This window comes from Anopheles gambiae, chromosome 2 (assembly GCF_943734735.2).
Source record: "Anopheles gambiae chromosome 2, idAnoGambNW_F1_1, whole genome shotgun sequence".
NCBI lineage: Eukaryota > Metazoa > Arthropoda > Insecta > Diptera > Culicidae > Anopheles > Anopheles gambiae.
The window spans coordinates 103,692,131-103,713,301 of record NC_064601.1 but is presented as its reverse complement, the minus strand read 5'-3'; the positions used below and the strand labels follow the sequence as shown (position 1 = coordinate 103,713,301).

Sequence of the window (21,171 nt, the reverse complement as noted above, 5' to 3'; positions counted from 1 at the left end):
GCGCATTAACAGCTCATCTAAGGGCTTTGGATGGCGCGAGCGCGCGCGCGCGTGCTTGTGGACGCCCGCCCGCACTGATATGAAGTGACGAGATCCGATAAACGAGATAAGCCTTCCCTTTCCCTTTTCTTTCGGATGGGTGGGTGGACGCACCGGGAGGCAGAGTGCAGTCGGTCACGTAATTCATGCGCGCCCAGATTATCCACCGGCAGGACAGCGAGACAGGTCGTTGAAATATACCCAGCTTTTCGGATCTGCGCCACGGCTTTGTGTGTGCGTGTGTGTGTGTGTTGTGCGGGGACCAAAAAAGGGAACATTGAAAGTAATCCCACCCTTATTGGCCAGGTCTCGCTGCTGAAATATGATCACGCACCGTCCATCCATCCGTCCGTCCGCCCGGGGTGCATCTTAATCCGCTCCGTTCGTAGCTCATTATTCATTCATCCTGTTAACTGCACTCACCGTGATGAGAGGAGGAGAAGGAAAGGTGCCCTCCCCCCTCCCCCCCTGCGCAGTGGAGGGATAAATGTCTCGGGAATTGATCGTTGGAAAAAAAGGCATCATTATTGGAGGGCAGCCTCATCGCTCAATCTGCAGCTGCATCAGATAGATCGGTGACTGTCTTGAGACGACGGCTCATATTTTGATGTTAATTTAATCCCATTTGCGTACTACAAAGCAGCATGGAGAAGGGGGAACGGACGGAGGACAGCTAGGACGGCTCTCAACGGGCCACACCGTCGTAAACCCACGCAGCATGTCGAACGCGCTCAACGCAAACGGCTCGCAGCATCCCAATCGGCAATCAATCATATTGCACTTTTATACATCATCCAATGCAATCCCTCTCTCCCTCTCTCTCTCTCCGTCTCGCTCTTTGCCGGGTACCCACAGGGGCTTTGGACGACGAGATGGAATTCATTCTTCCGGTTGTTGGCGCGTTGTTCAACACCCACCACACGAGGTACAGATGCAACATGCAAACCGCAACGAATCGATAATTCCCCTCGAGATGGATTGCATACGCGTGTGTGCTCCATTTTCATGCCACTATTTACATGTATGTATGCCGTATTATTACATTGTAGCGCGTCTGTCCACTCCACCCTCAGATCAGCGATGCAAAAGCTGATGTGTAATGGGTGTGTGCGTGTGAGTGAGTGTCTGGCTGCTGGAGGGAATTAAAACCGGTAGCCAACGCTGCTTCTTTGCGGGAAGCAAGAGACTCCCCTTTTTCTTTTAAGTGCCAAAGGAGGGTGAGATACTTCCCTCAAGAGTCTTCTTCAGCTTGACGGTTTCGAGTGCGAGTCGAGTCGGCAGTCGGCGCAAGAGTAAAATGGGCACACGAGTGTGCATTCAATTTGGTGGTAATTTACACCAAACATTACGCCCGACGACTTCGAATCATAAATATTAATGTGCTGTCGTGGGCATAAAATCGCGCTTTGCGGTAGGTAACGCGGTAAAATGAATTAATATTGTGAGACTTGTATTGTAAACACTGCTCAACCGCCCCGTTAACCGGCTCCCTGCACGTGCCCAATTCTCAATAATTAGCTTCAAACCATGCTGCCCAAAAGTTCAATATTAGAACAGCAATATTGGAATTGCTAAGCAGGCGTCGATAATTGTTTCCTCCCCCCCCCCCCCCCCCTCACAAACGACTAATGAACGCTTCGAGCTGGAAGAGAGCTCGACCCGGTGGCAGCTTTTCAATTTCCCATTTTACAATTTGATGCTTCCAATTGGTTGGGCTTTACCCGGAGCCTTCATTCGCACGCTTGCTGTCTCTGCCACTGACGTTCAATTCGTTTCATTCGCGGCTGAAGTTCCAATTTTGTGCTTTAATTGCAAAGAGCTTTAGAGGCTTTCTTCTTAATAGTGATGAAGCAATAAAAGGAAGGTTCTGCTTTAATGTGATCTATAAAGGTGAGTTATAGATGAGAGGCAGTAACACTACACACACTTTCCCCCCAGTGTGTTTGGTTAAAAAGCTCATCAAAAGTGCGTTTGATTGATTGGTTTGATGTTGCTCTGAGGTGGGTTACGCATTCCCGTCCTGTGGCCCCCCCCCTCCTAACGTCATCGAACCTGCCCGTAACGCTCCAGTTAGTGAAAAAGAGGCCTCCCGATTAATCACATTAATCATGTACACTTTCGGGTATCAATCAAAACCGTCCTTCTTCGCCGTACCCACTTGCCGAATGCCGAAGGATGAGGGTTTCGGGTCGGTCGGCCATGCCAACGGGTTTTTGGTGCGCGTCCTTTCCGTTTGCGTTTCTTCTTACGGTAGGTTATGTAAATGCTGCAGCTGGGATGAATGGGCTCGCATTCATGTGCGTGTCCCGGTTTCTTTGCTTTGCTAGCTGCTTTGCTTCCCTCCTTCCTCTGTGGTGGTGCATTCTTCCTCCCTTTACACGCAGGGACCATTCATTCATGCGCGTTTCGTGTTTCGGTTTTTATTTCCCACCGCTTCCCACTCCGAAAGTCTGAAGTGCCACTTTGAACGCCGTTTTTGTGATGAATTAAAGTAAGCACAACCTCCGCGGTATGGCATGGAGATGAACCGGAGCAGCACAAGATAACGAGGTGCAGTGCAGTGTAGCAAATGGAACACACAAAAAAACAGAAAGAAAATAAATACACTCGCAGGGCAGGAATGATGGTGTGTGATATACATTGGTGCGCTTTTGCTCGAATGTTATCGTCACCTTTTCTTTTTATCGCACCCGTAACACCCGTAGCACTTTCATTTCGTCAAGGTGATTGCAGGTAAGGGTGTAGAGCAGCAAATGTAGGAAAAGGGAAGCTTGTGTTGTTGTTTTTTTTTTGTGTTCTTCTGCTCCTCCTTTTCATACGATATGCAACATGAGCATGACCTATGATGATGATGGTGGTGGTGATGGTAATGTTTCGCTTCCGCGCCCCACATATGTTGTGCATTTGCTTAATGTCTAGGTGAGCCGACACCCGAGCGCAGAAGCGCAAAAGCTGCTGCATATCGTGCTGCTCACACGCATTGGATAGATCTGACGATGATTATTGCACCGCGTGCACCACGTGGACTGCCTGGCAGTAGCTGCACATTAAAAAAAAACCCCTTCTTGCTTGACGGGTCCGGCACTCAGTTTGCTGCTTGTTTTTCGCTTCTGCTTCGCTTCCGAACCTCGCTTTAATCGATCGCTCCTCACTTGATCGCTTTTGTGTTGCGGGCATATGTTAAGTACCGGGGCATTTCGTAGGGTTACTTCAAGCGAGTCCGTAGTGCTGAATGAGAAATGATTCCGTATATTATTTTTTTTCTTTTCCTTGCATTTGAGTTGGTTTATAGTTTGTCTAAAATGTAAATTGAAATTGTTCACCCCAAAAACGGATCGATGCGGAGCTCCTTCTGCTCGCAGCAAACGCGCGATGCATCGAGAAACGATTGGAAAAATAAGTGAAAGAAATTGAAATTGTGAGCGGTATATGTGTGCATTTGTGGAGCGGAGGGTTGTGGCTCTATTAGCATACAAATAGTGATGGTAATCATGAGCTCTGTGCATTGTGTTCACTATGTAAACTACTTTATAGTTTGATCGTACGCTGACACGAGTTAAAGAAATGGGCATGAGCTTTCCCGTTGGCAGGGTTTTCCGTTCCGCCTTTAGGGTCGTATACATGCATACACACAAAACATACAAACTCATTTGGTGGATAAAGCTAGAAATTGGTCCTCTTACTGTCTCCGGAGTTACACACTTATAATTAAAGTTTTAATGAACAAAAATACGCTTAAGTATTTTACGATGTTTCTTATTTGTAAGCTTAATACGCAGTAAACTGATGAGATTTTAACATACAGTGGTTTTCAATGGTTTAATGATAAACTCCCAAGAATTTTTGGATGCTTCTCACATTTTTTTTTTTTTGGCTCCAAATCTGGGAAACGCTCATTAAAGTGTGAGATGAACCCAAAAAATACGAGAAACAACCATAACACAATTGAAGCACCCTGTAAAAAGTAACAGACAAGAGTAACGTACCCTCCATGACTTGTTCAATATTAATTTAAAGACCATGTGTTTGATATTTTTTCACTTTCTGTTGCATAATGCTTTTATGTTAATGTTGAATGAACGATTTTTGTTGAAAGAGCGAAATAAAACTCCATTAAAACACAACCAAGAAGAGTAGCATAACACTGAATGCAAAACTCGAACCCCGCACAAATCCCCAAATGAATCATAACCCAAATTGAACATCAATGCAAAGCAACAAGCAGCCAAATTCAACTATAAATCATTCCCTACTCTCCTAAAACTACCAATCGCCTTACGGCTTGGGAGACGACGACTGTCTGATTCATCTTTCGCACACCTTTTGCGGTAGCAAGCGCAAATGCGAAATGCCTGAATCAACTGCTGCTGCTACAAAGCCGTTGCTAGCCCGGCTCCAAACTCCAAAAGAAAACAACAGCTGTGTCCATCTGTTTGCACAATTTGTGTACAACCATTCAAAGCGATCGCGGACCGATTGATACACAATATATGCGGGTGATATGCTGCGCTTGTTTGTGTCTGGAAAGTGGGTTTTAAATGTAGGAAATCAACAACAACATTGTATCCTATCGGCTGTATGTGTAGCAGTCGCCATGCAAGAGCCCTGCAGCCCTGGTGCCGGTCCCGCTGAGGGAGAGGTCAAACGGATGTCGTCGACGTGTATTGTCATGTTGCTTCGATTGCTGCCCGATATGCTTGCCGTAGTTTTGCGTCCAGCATCGGCAGGGCAGACAGTACGCTCACACACGCTCCGTCTCACTCTCTTCGCGTTACAATTGTTTCCCACGATGGTCGCGTACATCGAATTAGTTATCTGCTTCGTCCGGTCTTTCAACGGAATATTATTGGGACACGGTTTTTTTGTCTTTTCGTTTCGTTTCGTTATCTCCCACTGTTACCGTTCTGCAGTGTAGCCGTGCACATCCATGTGCACATATTGCACTTCTTCCCATTTGATGTTGTAAATGTGAAGCAGCGCAGGGTGAAGAAAAGTAAAAACGATGACTTTACGGCGATAGAACGGAGAAAAGTAAACACTCACATGGGCGTTCTGTACACCGAAAGCGGCACAAACCCTGATCTACAGAGACGCAAAAGACAAAGTGGCAGCAACGGAGCGATGCATGGGAAAGCGTGACCCCTTCTGGCTGGCTGCAGCAGCATTCGCTTTTTTATTTCTTTCCGTTTCCATGCCCTTTGTTAGTCTGTCCCGGAACGACGGGGTGTTGAAACAGTTGTTAGGCGTTTTTGTTTTCCGGCACTTCGCTACATCCAAACATCCGTCCGCCGCGGCTGGATGCAACTGCGAGGCGGCCTTACTCGTGCCCGGGACACGGCAGCGTCACAAAACAGATCGTACATCATCGATACTGAGCGTGTATAATATCGCACTCTGCCAGCTAGTTCGCTTGCTCGTGAGGACTCGTGAGGATACCGACACACCGACGTCATAGCGAAATTTTTCGCGAGTTTGCCTTTTTTCCGTGTGGCTGTGTGTTGCAGGGAGAAACAGATGCCTCTAATGGGTAGCGAGGTGTGGGAAAATATCACTAGGTCAACTAGGCACACCCATATCCCCCAAGGAGCCGGGTCAAAGGGTAGCCCAGTGGCAGTAAAATAGGAAAAGTTGGGGTTGAATAGCCAAAAACTGGAGAAACGATGTCTAAACGTTAATTTAAGACATAACTCCGACATCTGTATCCAAACCGAGCAAAAAACAGGAAGACAATTGATAAAATTAATATTGATAAATGTTTATGAAATCTTTCTTTCGCGTTTTTAACTGATTGTGATTTTTTGGTGTTGTGTTTTGCTTTACTCATGTATTTTGTTTCTATACTTCTACTGATAGCTAAAAACTTCAATGATATGTATAATACACATGATATAACTTTCCCTTTTTCTCTTATTTCATTTTTTCCCAATCTAAATCTGATATTTAAAATTTAAAATCTATGTGTCTTTCATTAAATCTACTTTTTTTTAATATAAATAAGGATTTCTGATATGTTAGTTGGTATGTCATTTTTACTCTTCGTTCATTATTTTTCCAATTCTATACAGCATCATGGCAAAACCAATCTTCCTTAGATTTCTTCTCTTTTTATGTGATTTTCGTCTTATTCGTCTCATTTTTTTGCTTATGCTTCTTTGCTGCTTCTGCATTTTTGTTTTATTATTTTCTTCTATACTAAATGCTTAAACGATTGTTTTAGATACGTTTAGTTTTTGAGTGTTTCTATTTATGTTTTACCATGTTATGTTGGTTATTATTCCCTGATATTCATCAAATTACACATACAAGTATAAAAGTATATCAAATCAAATATTCAAACCAAACAACCGTACAATTGTTTGTCCATCAAATTTCTCAAACTTTTTCGTATTGTTCAGGAGGTTTTTTGGGTATTTTAAATTGCATAGAAAATATCCAAACCCCTATTTTAACGTAAAACTATTGGTTCAGTTACTCATACAACGGTAATCTCACGCCTATTTTAAAGCACAAAGTCAAACATTCCGTATGTATAGTCTGCCCGCCCAAAGTCTACCTCAACCGTTCGGCCACGGTTTAAAACCCCCTTGGGCGACTGTTCTATTCCCATCCTAACAAACCGGCAACCGGCACAATGCGGACACGAATTGTTCCAAAGTGTTGTATGAAATCAGTGATAAAAATAGCAATACATCATAAGCTGAAAAAGCATCGCACTCTAGCAACGAGAGAGAGAGAGAGAGGTAGGACAAGTTGAGCTTTTTTCCCGAAACAAACGAACAAACAAAGACCGACAGTGGCCACCACCACAGGCCGAACGGCGGCATCCGGGCAACACTAATGATGCCCGGGTGCGATCACGATGATGCTGATACTACCGTTGCCGCTGCTGATGGTGTGGGGCGATAGCACCAGACCCTCTGCATGCTGATGTTGCTCCCACTGCAGCTACTGCTGCTGCTGCTGCTGCAAACATCCCATAGCAAGTTGCCACATACAATTCTTCCTCAACCAATGCAGCTGCGAATGCGGGGATGCGAGAGCACAAAAAAACCCCTACTGACCTAGAAAATAGCACACGAGGGGTATTTCCCCACACCACCCGCATGCCTTTCGTACACCACGTATCGCAGTATACATTATCAGCGGGATCTTTTTGCCATCGGTAACATCTGTAATGGGTGAGGTGTTGGTTGGTTACTGTAAATGCGCGCCAGTTGATGAAGCGATGAGATGTCGTCGATGGTGTCGCCGTGTTTTATTGCCGTTGAAGCGTCTCGGTCTCGTTCTGCTTCCAAACGATCTATGACCTGCAGCCAACCAGTGTGCTTCCAGTGTACTGCTGCTGGTAACGGAGGCGGCCGGCAGTTCCTGGGAGTTACTCATCGAGCAGAAGTAATTTTTCACACTGCAAATGTAATTTATTTCCCTTCAGCCACTTTTTTGTTGCTGCTATTCCCAAACCTTCCCCCATTTAGGTTTACAGTATCCGCGGGGGGAGAATGGGAGGTTACTGTACTTACAATATTCAATCTATTGCTTCATCGCCCGATTCGCCTCCTTACTGCATCACACGAAGAAATACGAGCAAAACGGCCAACCGACACGGTCCCAACGCACGGTACAATTTGAAGGTGTAAATTACCCACCCATGCGATACGCGAACGGATGGATGTGCTGTCTCAGCGGTGCACACCCTCGGTGAGGTCATGTGTGGCGTGGGATGTCGAACCAAAAACCAACGCTGCTCCTCGCTAAAAACGGACGGATGGCCCGCAGATGTGTCAAAGTTTGCAGCCCTTTTGCGGCTCCTACGCGGGCGCACAAGCCATAAAATTGCCTCGAAATCGATGCACCCATTGACAGGCGCGTTGCTTCGGAGCATTTTTTGTTGTTGTCTTTCTCCAGTTGCTTCTGATCCCACTCGAACTGGAATCGCGATGATGAAGCATTCCCAGCAGCCATCGGCGGTAGGATGGCACGGTTCAGCGCAACTGTGCAGTACGCGATGTGCAGCCCTGTGGCGTTAGCAACGTTGACGAAAGGCTCGCAATAAGCTCAGCTGTGGGTGTGAGCTTGGGGCTTGCACTAACGCTCCCCCCCCCCCGCCCCCCCCACTCGAATGCCAAGTGAGACTGGGTCTGCTGGGAGTAGGTTCGTTTGTTCGTTCGTATGGTGCGTCCTTCGTACGCTGCTGACTTGGCTGACAAATCCTAACCATCCTGACAGTAGTTATTCGCGTTTGCTTGTAGCGCAGCGTGTTGCAAATGAACACCCACAGGACATTTTCAGTAACAGCAGAAAATAGCGTTTTAGGGAGAAAGTAGAGCGAGGATAACACAGAAAGCATTGCAATGTTGAACATTTTTCACTGCATGCTCGTTTCAGTAAAGCTTACAATGTCTTTATGTTAAAATAAAACCTTTTGTGTTTACTTCAAATACGTTGAAAAGTAACGTAGTCAATATGAAACATGAAATACCTCAGAGTTTATATGATATTTTACGGATCTTTCTAATGCTATGAAGCAACTAATCGTATCTTATCTTATAAAAGTTTAGAACAATCTTATGAAATGTTTGGAAAACCATATCTATTAAGCCTTATTTTAGCTACAACTTTAAGACCCAGCATCTTTTTATATTATTTATTGTATTCGTCGTCATATGGAAGTATAATAATCATCTTCGCACACAAATTGACAATCAGCAGAAAGCAAAATAACCATTTGCAAACGATACAATTCAAAAGAATTATGATACTGTTGGTGTATAAAACTTTGAAGCTCTCAACAACGAAAACAACGAAAACTTCCTCCACAAACAACAGAGTAAAAAACCTTCATATCCACCTCAGAACACCACTCACAAACTCATTTGCTCGCTACTCTCCGCACAGCCGGTATTCTTTTTTATTATTCATTGTGCTGAAAATATTGCTCACTCGCGGATTCTCGATTGCCGGCACACGGCAGCGATATGGCAAGCTCCGGTGCTCGCGTATGTGCCTGCAGAAAGCATATCAAAACAATTGCCATCATCCCGCGAGCCGGGGCTTTAACCATCTAAGATCAATCGCTTGGTGCAGCATCGGCATCGGCAAACGGGATGGAAGTGTGTTCTCGGAAGCATTCAAGACCGTATGGGAAGCTTCGCAGCAGGAGCTAGCTTGATTTTTTGTTGCTATATGGATACCCTTCCAAAACGGGGGTGAGCTTACAAAAAATGGTCCACATTCCGGGGAGACTGATGGAAGAAGGAAGTAAATCCATACGGCGCACCGTGTCATCCAGCCACATGCAACTGTGTGTGCTCCAAATTCCCCAACTTCAATCCACCAAACTCAACGGGTGGTTTTTAGGAGGGTTTTGCAGGAACGAACCAAAAAGAGGTCCAGCAAAACGCAACCCATGGCCCCAATATATCATAAGCCACTGAGAGCGCGCCCAGGGGGAGCCGAGTGCCGAAAAAAGGTTTGCAGTCCTTGAGACGCTTCTTGGAAAACAGTTCCCCTGAGCACACTCTAACAGTGCGACACAAAGTTGCTTCGCTTCACCATTCGAGCGAGGATGGCTGCACTGTGTTTAAATACAATTTACAAAGATATTTACATTGTGTTGCGATATGCTCCCCAAAAGAGCCCCACCGAAAAGCTCGATATTTATGTACGGCTTGCTTAAGCAAATCCATAACCGGCTTCAACTTCAAATATTTATCAAATCGCGCTGATCCACTTCTACTGATTGAGAACACTTGATTACGATGCGGGAAGGAAGGATTTGGGTGTTCTTTGCAAACTCCCTCCCATATCTGCTCAATATCGGAAAGCCTAACCCTGTATTTCTCCATTACATACACACACACCGTTCGATCGGCAACGTGCGCCCAATTTTTGGGTCATGGTTAAAGGACGACCGCCCTAGAAGAATATTTATTTGGTTTTCCGCTTTAGTCCTCCATCCCCTTTCCGCTTCCGCTGACCAGTTGATTGTGATGTTCTCGATTGGATTGCTGAGATAGCAAACCATCGGTCAAGGCATCTTCGGGCAGGACCAGGGACCTCCGATACCCGATGATTTTGTTATGATAAACCCCAAAAACAATCATCAGACGTAAAGGCTAAGAAAACTGGGACAACTAGGTTTGGTTTGTGGGGCATGGGGTGAACAAAAAAAATGAAAAGACAAACATGATGAAGAACCGTATCAGTTTCGGGGCAGGTTTTGCGAAAGACCTTCCTTTCATTTTTTTTTTGCGCAAAAGGTGAAACATCCAAACGACAACCCACCCAGTAGGTTTCAAGCGCGCTCCATTGCAAGCTTTTGCCCATCTTACACACACACACACTCGAATGCATGGGAGCTGGGGTTTCGTTCGTGATCAAATTGATTAATGAGTAAAATTTTCACAAGTGCTGCAACTCATTACAAACACTGCTACAGCCTGCAAGGGCGAAAGAAGACTCATCAGGATGATCGTCCGCTTTATCGGTTTTCGAACTCCTTTTTTCGTGGACCATCTTCGGACGAACGTAAAAAAGGAGGCGTCATCGGAAATTGGATGGTGGATGGTTTTTTTTTTGTGTGTATGTGTTTGCTTGATAAGCTCCATAAATTACACTGGGATACAATTTAACGGATAATGAAACGATTCGTTGAGCTTTAAACGACCGCAAACCGGGAAACAGCTCACGGCAAATTGCACCGTTTAACGGCTGACGGGTGTTTTGTGCTGATGTTTATTCTAGCTCTTTCTCTGACGATAACGATTGGTGCTTATTATAAGCGTTTTGCCAAATCACAACAATATTTACACTCAAATTAAATTGATCAATTGCTGTACGCTTTCTCGTTTAAGCTATCTTTTCTAACAAATAGTTAATGTTCTCTTTTGCCTTGTGCCGATTTGTTATGATCTTACAAACAGGATTAAATTATCTGTACAACATAATTTCTCTACTAATTGCCATCGTATCGTTCGAGCCTTCTGAGGGAGAGTGAGGTTCGTTCCAGAAAAGTCATCATATACAGGGCTTCTCAGACTGTATTTTTTATCCTTATTAAACAGTAAACACGGGAAGTATAATTTTGAAACGAAACATACAGCCAACAAAAAAATTTGAAACGTTAAAGTCATTTGTAGAATTAAATTACAAATCACAAGCAATGTCTTTCAACACAGGCAATTCCTTACTTGAGATTTTGAGACTTCCTTTTGTCCCGTTTTCGATACGTTTACGTGTAATTTTTCTTGTCCATAGACTATGAATGTTTTTGAGGGTTGAAACGATGTGTTTTGTGTTATATTGATTAGCATTATGACCTAAAATGAGAGAGTTTGTTAATTCTTTGCTGTAGAAGAGACGAGCAAATCATTCACCGTTGGTGAGATCCAAATCTGTCTCTATAGTTTGATCGCAATCAGTGAATTAACTCTCCGTACCAACTATCAATTCACTCACAACGATTTCTCATGCTACATGAGTGAGTAAAAGACTAGACTCGCCATTCTAAATCTTACACTCCGAATAAATTCATGCTTTTGTGATGCTATATTACCATCGCTAGAGAAGAAAATTTCAGCTTCTACACGCGATGATGTGTTACACCGCTTTCGAGCACAAGTAAACAATGTTAAGCTGCACTTGAACATTGTTCAACTAAAAGCTTTATATTGCTTATTTATGCTCGAAAACGGTGTATTATGTTTAATTAAAAAGCGTTATCCGATCCTTGCTTGGTCAGTAAAACATAAGTCATCAAATGATCACTCATCAGCTTCGAAATGTTCTATAAGCTCACCCTTATTCTTGCACGAGACGGGAAAACCCTGCCCCGTCAGAGCAGCTAGGTGCTATGCTAATCATCCACCCATCCTGCAGCCGGCAGAACTAGAAAGTGATAATTGTTAACCCAGCGTACTAATAATTATGCACGAACAAGTCAATCGTACACCGGAGGAAAACCTCCAACCACCAAAGTCCCCCTTCAACGATTACACGATCGGTCGATCAAGCGTTTATGTAATTTTTAATTAATTTTCAATTACATCCCCCCAGCTCCCCCCCCCCCCCTCTCCCCTCCTTCCCACCATTCTGTCGAACAAATGAGCTCGGCGGTGGTTTGTGTTTTCTGTTGTCGAAACGGAACATGTTTGACTATCGGCCCTCCGCCACGGCAGCCACACGATTCATTCGCACCCCCGGCACAGGATGACCGGGTTTAGAGTGCAGCTCACCTAAAATGACTAGTTTCATTTCATCATGCAAAGCGTTACCACCACCGCCACACATTCACTGTCTCTTCCCGTGATACGAATACGAATAGCAATTACATCTTAAGCTCCACAAGGCAGCTAATGCGCCTGGCCACAGCAGCCTGGCAGGCAGTTGCGTTCCGCAGCAGCTCATCAGCAGCGTTTGCCGCGTTGGCCACACCGCACCACGTTTGGCGAGATCGAAGCAAAAACGGCGAAGTTAATAATGATTATCAAGATGAATTTCTTGCCATTAAAACGGAGCGAGCCAGTTTGTCTGGGCCGAGTGTTCGAGTTGTGTGGGTTGCGGTGAGTTTCCTCGCAAAGGCACGAGATGCTGGGGTTCACGGTAGTTGAGTTCCTTCCTTCTCTTTCCCAGCACTTCTTTTCCTCACGCGCTCAAATTGATGAATCGGATCCGGGTGGATTGGAAAAGAGATGTGTGTGTGTGTGTGTGTGTGTGTGTGTGTTTGTGCTTCTGCCCATCAACACACTTTAGTGTAATTATTTCATTCATTTTGCACCACCATTCATCTCCCCGGACAGAGCGTCTTCCTGCCTGGGAGAGGCGCTCTAGCATTTATTTGCTCACCTCTTTATGTTTTCCCTGTCTTCCTCCCGAAACGGCTCGCAAACTCTTCCCGGGCAAGCGTTTGCCACGGGAATTAGGCAAAGCTCCCCTCTCGCTCGCCCGTTACGGATGATTGGCTGGATGAAATTAGCTGCGGAAAAGCGTATCGTAATCTATATTTAATCATACTTATTCCACCACACCGAGGTGGTCGGCCATAAAATGAGGGTTAGAAAAATGTGTTAATTTTGTGTCCGATTTTGCTCGTACTACTTTTTGTTTTGCTGTTGCTGTGTTAAGATCCATCGATTAGCAGGTTCCTCTGTTGGTTGTTTTTCTTTTGTTGTTCCACGATGCATGCAACATTTTGCAGTCAATCGATACTGCCAGCAATCGGTTTTTGATAGAGTGCGTGCCGCTGGCCGAAGAACTAACCTTCCCCAAAAAGGGGTAAACAGTTCCGATCTAAGCTTCGCTCGTGACCATTGAGCGGGCCAAAGGCGTAGCCCATTTTTCTACTATCGCTCGAGCCGATCCGTACGCGGGGAGAAGGGCCAGCCAGGCGATGAAAAATTGACTAAGTTTAATCAGCTTCTTCCGCGTAGCCGCGTCACGCTTCACCCGGAGGGATGGGGATGGTGCGCGTTTTCGTACTTGGAAAGGCCCAACACGAACAATCGTGCCGAAGAATATTAGCTCCATTGCAAGGCCGGCTCGAAACTCCATTTTAAAGCTGCCCGGTGCAAAACTTTGCTCATAAAATTTTAATTACAATCTGATCGATCGTTGCTGCCCTCCCCCACCGGGTCGGTTGGGTGCAATGCAGTGTGGGACAGCGGTATGGCACACGTAATGGCACGAAAAGCGGGCGGGAGTTTTTCCAATCCTTCTCCATGTAGTAATATGTTTTTCTCTGCTTTTCTCTGCTCCTTTCCTTAGACTGTCCGGCAAAATATGAAGATCAACGCGTCCAAGATGGCGACCCCGATCGAAGAGAAAGTTGATCAGAATCTGAAGGTAAGTAGCGACGAGGGGCGCGCGTTCGAACGACAGTACTGCGCGATACGTGCTGTCGATCGGGATGGTATGATATGGGTTTTATCGCTCACTGCTGCTACTCGTTTTAGACCCGCACCGGGATGGTGATGATCAGCGATGGCAAAAGCAAACCAGAGCTCGCCCGGCTCCATCTGTCGATGGAGATGATCACGATCCAGAAGCAGGACACGACCACACCCGCACCGACGCCCACCAACGCCACACATCCGCCGATCGAGTCTAAGGTGAGGAGGCAAGCCGTATTTTCTGAATAATTCATACGATGTTTTGTGATGTTCTTTATTAATGATGTTTTCTTGAAAGATTGTAACATTTTTGTTTATGCTCCTGTATGTATTATTCCAAACAATTTCGTAAAGTACTCCTCCTCATCTTTCAGTTTTGATCGCAGATCATCGCTGTTTGCGACAAAGCTAGAATAGCTAAGGATATACCAAGATTTTGAGATATTTCAGGTTTCACTGGAATTTCACAATATTGCTCCAAAAACAGAACATCTTGAGTATAATGAAAGCTTTCGAATGTAGCAAAAAACGTAACTGATCATTCAAAACCCCAATTTATTGAAACATCCATCATTTATTGTAATTGTTTCACATCTCTCCGGTTCTATACTCATATATGATTAAAAAAACTACTGTCTTTGTTGCATCCAGAAAGGTTCACTTGTGGAATATAAAGAAAACTTGTAATGATAAGTTTGCACCTTGAGAAGAAGGGCAACATTGTTCTAGTGCTTTTGGACTACTTTCCTTCTAGTTTTTGGAATATATAAAAATATTACAAATTCTCAAATTGACATAGGTATATTGTCAGTGCCATTGTGTAAATGTATTTATGAGTCTTCTGTTGAAGATTGAAGCTGTGATAAAGATACCAATCAAGTCTAAATATTGGCAAAAACATAGTTAAAAATGTGCATTTTTGAACGTAAGAAGCACTCATAAAATTTACCTTCTTTGTAAATGATCCAATATAAATTATATTCACAAAGTCTTATGAAATTGGTGAACCTTTTGAGGAAAATAATCTATCCTAAGCAAAGCCACTGGAAGATCGCACTGTTTTCATTTTGCGCAATGTTAGCTCCATTTCAACTCCACTCACGCAGTACAAACAATAAACAGCTGATAACAGAACCGACGTTTATTATGCTTTCGGTTGCCATTATTGACTTTCTAGAAATGCGTAAGCGAGTGGCACGTTTTGCCTTCCGGGCAGTACAATCTATTAACCTCTCGAATCAATAAAAAGGTCATACCAAATCGCCAGCGACTTGTGTACGTAGCGGTCTTCTTCATCGATATTTTCGGCAGTTTCAGCTTAAGTAGGTTACGCATACATGAGTGAGTGAGTGTTTTTTATGATTAAAGCTAATGTGAGATAAGCTTAATCTCGCGTTGAAAGTTGGCGGCAAATTTCTCTACTCTGCTCTGCCGAAAACCAAAAACAAACCAAACATGACCGAGAAAACATGACGAAAACAAAACGCCGACACTGGCCAAGCAACACACCGCCGCGGGCTGTTTAGGACGAGCGAATTCGTGGTGGTCCACCAACAGACGGGGAGGAATGGAACTGCCTCCTACCACCTCCTGCTGCAGTGTCATTGATGCCGGCATGAAAAAGCTTTACACCACACACACACACTCACACACACACACTCTCGACTAATCGTTTGGGTCCCATTAAACCGATACCACATTAGTCGATTGGTGGCCGTAAAAACTAATTATCGCTTTGGCACCGGTTTTTCTTTTCTGTTCCTCGCCTCTCGCTCGGCATTCCAACGCGACTGCGGGTTGGACATCTTTCTCAGCAGCCAAAGTGTTTTCTTACACCACAGACCCAGTGTGGTGGCCGAGAATGAGATAACCCAATGCACCAAACCAATTACCTAAACGTTGTTGTTCGGGCTTGCGCGTGAGCATTTGCTGGCAAATAAAATAAAATTGAACGCAACTGGAGTGCATTGGGTGGCTGTACCCCAGTGTGCTTTGTTGATGGCCACACAACCATATGATTACATTATCACCCCGGAGATAATAGTGCTGGTACAGCCTAAGCAGAGAGCTGGCCGTACCATCCGACCAGCCTGCTAGTCAACCAATTGTGTGTGTTTATTTAAATGCAGATTTTTATGGGATGAAGTTGGTGTTGGTACTGTAATTGTAAACAACATATGTATTTGCATTGGCCAAGAGTGAAAGGAGAGTTGCTAATTATCATGCATTGATGGTTGCTTTTACACGCGTCTTGTTTGCACGAGCAACAGCTGGAGGTTAATTAGTCGATAAACCGAACGAAAGGATCGATTACAGCTTCACGATTTATGCACTGTGACTTTTGCAATCATTAGCAAATCGATGCTGGTAGAGGTTAGATAGGCAGAGATTTATGAAATCCGAGAAATGATGGTCTTGGGGTTAAATACTAACCTGTTATTAGCTTTACAGAGAATGGTCAACTTATTTGATTTTTTAGATAATATAATCATGTGAAATGGAAATATGATTTTGCCTATGAATTCTCAACCACTCAGGTATGATGCTGACACCTTGTATAAAAAAGCTGAACTCGTTGTTAGTTTTTAATTTGCCTGTTTTTAAATACTGAGTATACATTTACTGCAATTTTATAGCCATTTTCTAAGAAAAGAATTGAAATTTGTCGTCGGAATAACACACAGAATATAAAAATAACATGTTCCTCACTATTCACCCTACTTTTCATCGCATGTTACCTCTGTTGGGAATACCCATCCAGATTTCTAGCTCAACGCAACGCTATCTCAAGTCTGCTATCTCAACCATATCACGTACGGACCCGTGGCCTACAATTTATTCGGATCCCAAGCAAAGAATCCTCTTACCAGTGAAAATTAATGATGACATGTTTACTTTCCTGTTACAACAACACCACAGCATTCTAAAGCGAACGGAAGCAATCCGTCGAAAGTTCAGCCCGATATTCATCATTTCGCTTTCTCTCTTTTTTCCCCGCGCAGGAACGCATGGTACAGATCACGCGCCAGAAGGTGGGAGGACTCGGACTCAGCATAAAGGGTGGCGCCGAACACAAGCTGCCGATACTGATATCGCGCATCTACAAGGACCAGGCGGCCGACGCAACAGGTCAGCTGTTTGTTGGCGATGCCATCATCAAGGTAAGCGCACCTGTCACCGTTGGTGTCCTGGTGGCGGTGGTGGCAGTGGCCGGGAGACACCAGTTTTTATCGCACCACAGGGATCTATGCGTTTGGGTTGGATGTGGGTTTTTCTTTCGCTTCCTTCACTTTAAAAGCTACCCCAAAAAAAAGGAAGGCGCCCGGGTGACCTAAAGATAGAATGCCCCCGATGAGGGGGCAAGGAAACCTGTTAGCATACACGTCAGCGAGCAAGGTACCGGTGACGGTAATATCGATAAGCAGTGTTGTACATACCTACGTAATGTATGGGGAGCTCACTGGGAGCGTCGGCAACATCGTGTTCCGTTTGGGGAATTTTCTTGTTATGCTGCACAAACACAATGTCGGCTTCACTAAAAAGGATTATTCGAGTACAGAAAGCAAGTGGTAAATGATTCACCAACAAGCGAAACACCGTCCGCTTGTTGATAGCTATCAGCACACACAAACCCAAAACTCCGGCCCGTTCGGAAATTGAAATTTATTCCTCAACAATTCAACCCAATTAGAATGGGATAAATAAATGAGTCCCTGTCTTGTGAAAGTTTTGCGTCTCATCCCGTGCGACCTATCCAAAAACCAAGGCCCACAAGCTGGATTTTAACGGAAATATGAAAGGAAAGCCCGGAAGCCCTGGCAAGGGGGGGAAATTATTTTAATCCTGATTTGTTTCAAGCTTTGTGCTTCCATTCCTTGTTACTTCCAGGCCTTCCGCGAAAAACATTTCTTTGTTTTTCATTTTACTCCTGCTACGAACTGTTGCCTAAAAATAATCAGGATCATTTTGCAGCTTTTCAACAGCGGCCAATCAGCGCCAACCAAGGCAACAAAATTGATTCTCTTGGAGCACACACACACACACACAAACTGCTGTAGCTTTCGCTGCCTGCTTGAAAACGGAGGATTTCCGGCAAGTAATAAGAATACTTCCCGTTTCCGGGCATCAAGTAACCGTACTGTGTATGTGTATGTATGTGTTTTGTTTCAAACCACGGACGCGTATTACACCGGAGAACAACTGCTCTAAAAGAGAGCAAACCAACCCCAATGGTTGAACCAAAGTAAGCTTTTCCGGAACCGGGGAAAATGTGGTTAATCTCTCTACGGATTGCAAACGTTGGGGTTGGACGAAACATTTCACTTTTCCCTGTAACCACAGCGGGCTTACAGAATGGGCTTACAATTAAATTTAAAAATTTCCGAAACCCAAAAGCCGGAAGATTGTTGCTTTGTTCTTTTCCATCCTTTTATTTCTGAAATTGTCCCCGCGATGACGACATTTGGATCGCAATATTGTCACGTTGTACGTTGTCGTACGAATTAATTTGCGAGGTCATTTGAACAAACAGGTAAATCTGGGGGTTTTGTGTGTGTGTGTTTTTCATACTTCCTGCTTTCTTTTTCGTTTATCCCAATTTCGGAGATAAAGCAAAAAAAGGTCCTTTATTGAGCCAGATAAAGAAGATTTCGTCTGAAAACTTCCGGGTGACAAATTAAACCATCGTCGACAACTTAAAAGGGACCGTTTATTCGGTCGGTCAGCTATCTTGGTCGAAATCGCTAATTGCTTGGTCGGTGGTATGGGAAGGTATGTTTTCTTCAGGATGAGGCAGTAACGTTGCCAAAAATGGAACATTCCGAAATGGTCCACTTGGGTTCGTAAAAAAGTAACAAAGTTTTTGATTGCAGTGAGGTTAATTTTAATTATTGAAGTAAAATTCCTATGTACATTGCTCATCCTTAACTAACTAAACCATGGAACCACATCATAGTGACCATGAAAAGTGTATAACGTTTGTTCTTGGTTAATTTTATCTATTCTACAAACCTACTTACTTCCTTACTTATCCGGCGCTACAACGTACAATTCTATAAACCTACTCTGCTCTATTTTATCTTTACATCCATCCATCCAAGCACTGTGTATCATTAGTTTACTTTATATACTAATATACTAATACATGGACTCTTTCTTAAGAACAATATGATTGTTGAGGATGTTGCGTAAATATATACGGGTTAAAGAGACTGGAGTACCTTTCGAATTAATCAACCGATCAGTGCTTAGGTCAAGTCATCAAGTCATGAGAATAACACCAGACGATCCAAATCATAAAATTGATTTTGAGAGCCTCAGAAGACACAGGCAGAAAACAGAAGGTAGTCTAAAGACTAACAGCCCGAATGCGCCCATCACAAAATTCAAGATTACAATTAAAAAAACGATAAATATTACAATTGTAGAAAAATAAATAAACTTCTAAAACAGTTCGGTTGCATTTAGTTTGATAACGAAGAAAGTGAGTGCATAGACGAAGAATATATAAGATATAATTTGGCATTGAGTTGCATACTTAAGGTCTTGTGCTTTAGTCTTGTGCTTTAAGGACTTCTTCTAAATAGGTGGTTCTACGTTGTTGTAACAGAGATCTATATATAGGCTCCAATTTTAAACCCTCTTTCACGCAGTATCTGATCCACAAAAGGCTTCATATAATGTTCTTGAACATACTTCAACCATGAAATATCATGTTTACCTACAAACTGTACATCAAAATGTATGATCGATATTGGTATCGATATTGTAGTACATGCATCATACACTATTTCCTTCGTAACACACAGACACAATGAAATCCAGCAACCCAGCCAATAAAGATCTTCAGTACATTTAAATTAATTCAAGGCTATGTTTTTAATTAGAATTCGCTGAGCACAAAAATCTAGAACCACATATCCTACGTGTGTACCTTGTAGATCTACGCGATACGGACGCTCATGAAGTAGACGAACACATTACCCTTTCACTCTTGAGCCACAAAACCCAGAAGACAGACAACAGAGCGTTAGAAAATCGTTCAAAACGTAATAAAACCTCTTTCCGTTTACTATCCAAATTATGATACTCACCACCACTCCACTGAACGCACAAAAGGACATCGAAGAGTTTTTTTTATGAGCTCTATCCTAATGGGTAAGTCATGTACTCCACGCCCCAATGACTGCTTCCGTTCCTGCTCTGTGCTTTGTCAACGATCAAGCTGTATCGTTGTACTTTTAATTGAACATCAACACAAAGCAGACAGGATGTCACCTGCGAGTGCGGGAAGCTAAACTCTGCTACAAACTTATCCCATTTACCTGCGGCACCAGAGTCCTCTGCCAGTGGATTGTCCTTGGGAGGAAATAATCTCCTCACTGGAAATGGACAGGTCGCATCAACTTCAACTCCGTCCCGTCACTCAGTTCAACCAATCGACCCGGACCAGCTTACTTAATCTCCTGGTTTTCATCTGTCCTCTCTGTGTGCGCTCATTGTAGTCATTGCAGAACAACGGGAAAAAAAAACAAAAACAAAAAGATCCCAGATGCCAGAATGTCCCCAGCAAAAGGGTAAATGTAACAAATGGGCGCTTACTATTTTCTGTCCACCGTGTGCGGTCTCGTGTCCTTTGGAAGTTTTTTTTTTGGTGTGTGTTTCGTTACTTTCGTTTTATGTGCATCCCACGTGAAAGCTCCCTCCCACCTTTGCCATCCCGCGGTGTTGGTGGGCGTTTAATTAAGTTAACGTACGAATGTGTCAATACCCATACATCTTTGCAGGGTGGCAAAACGCAAAGGGCGGAAAAGGGTGAGCCACAGCAAGGACGGCCCGATCCTTGCCAAACGTCAAACGGGCAAGATAAATGAACCCGTCGGTCACTGTTTGTGGCCGTATGTGTTTTTGTGGCTTTTTGATGACACGTTTTGCTCGTACAGACAGGTACTGTATGTGTGTGTGTGTCACCTTTTTACAGCTCTGTTTGCTGGGTTTTTTTTGTATTATTTAATGTAATCCTGCCGACTCTCTCGAGTTCGTTCGATTCATCAGTAATGGACCACTAATTTTAGCTGTAATTGGAAAACTTCACACATCCACATCCAGTCTAATGTAATCTGCCTCTGTTGCAGTACACATGATTTAGTGTTTTATGGTATGTGCAGGTATGCGTGTATGTATATGCGAGAGTGAGTGATATAGGTTCATAAATCAGAATCAAAAATTCATCATAGAACTTCATCGT

The 21,171-nt window shown here is 43.8% G+C and overlaps 1 protein-coding gene across 4 annotated transcripts in view; it reads left to right on the top strand.

Annotated features, from left to right (window-relative positions):
• LOC1277220 (gamma-1-syntrophin) overlaps positions 1–21,171 on the top strand; it is a 55,685-nt gene that overhangs the window by 26,256 nt on the left and 8,258 nt on the right. For all 4 annotated transcript variants that reach the window (XM_061650741.1, XM_061650738.1, XM_061650739.1 and 1 more), the window contains 3 exons: positions 13,801–13,878; positions 13,989–14,144; positions 16,928–17,086. In XM_061650741.1, coding sequence (XP_061506725.1) covers positions 13,816–13,878; positions 13,989–14,144; positions 16,928–17,086 — 378 coding nt within the window. In that variant the 5' untranslated portion in view covers positions 13,801–13,815. The remainder of the gene's footprint in view (positions 1–13,800; positions 13,879–13,988; positions 14,145–16,927; positions 17,087–21,171) is intronic.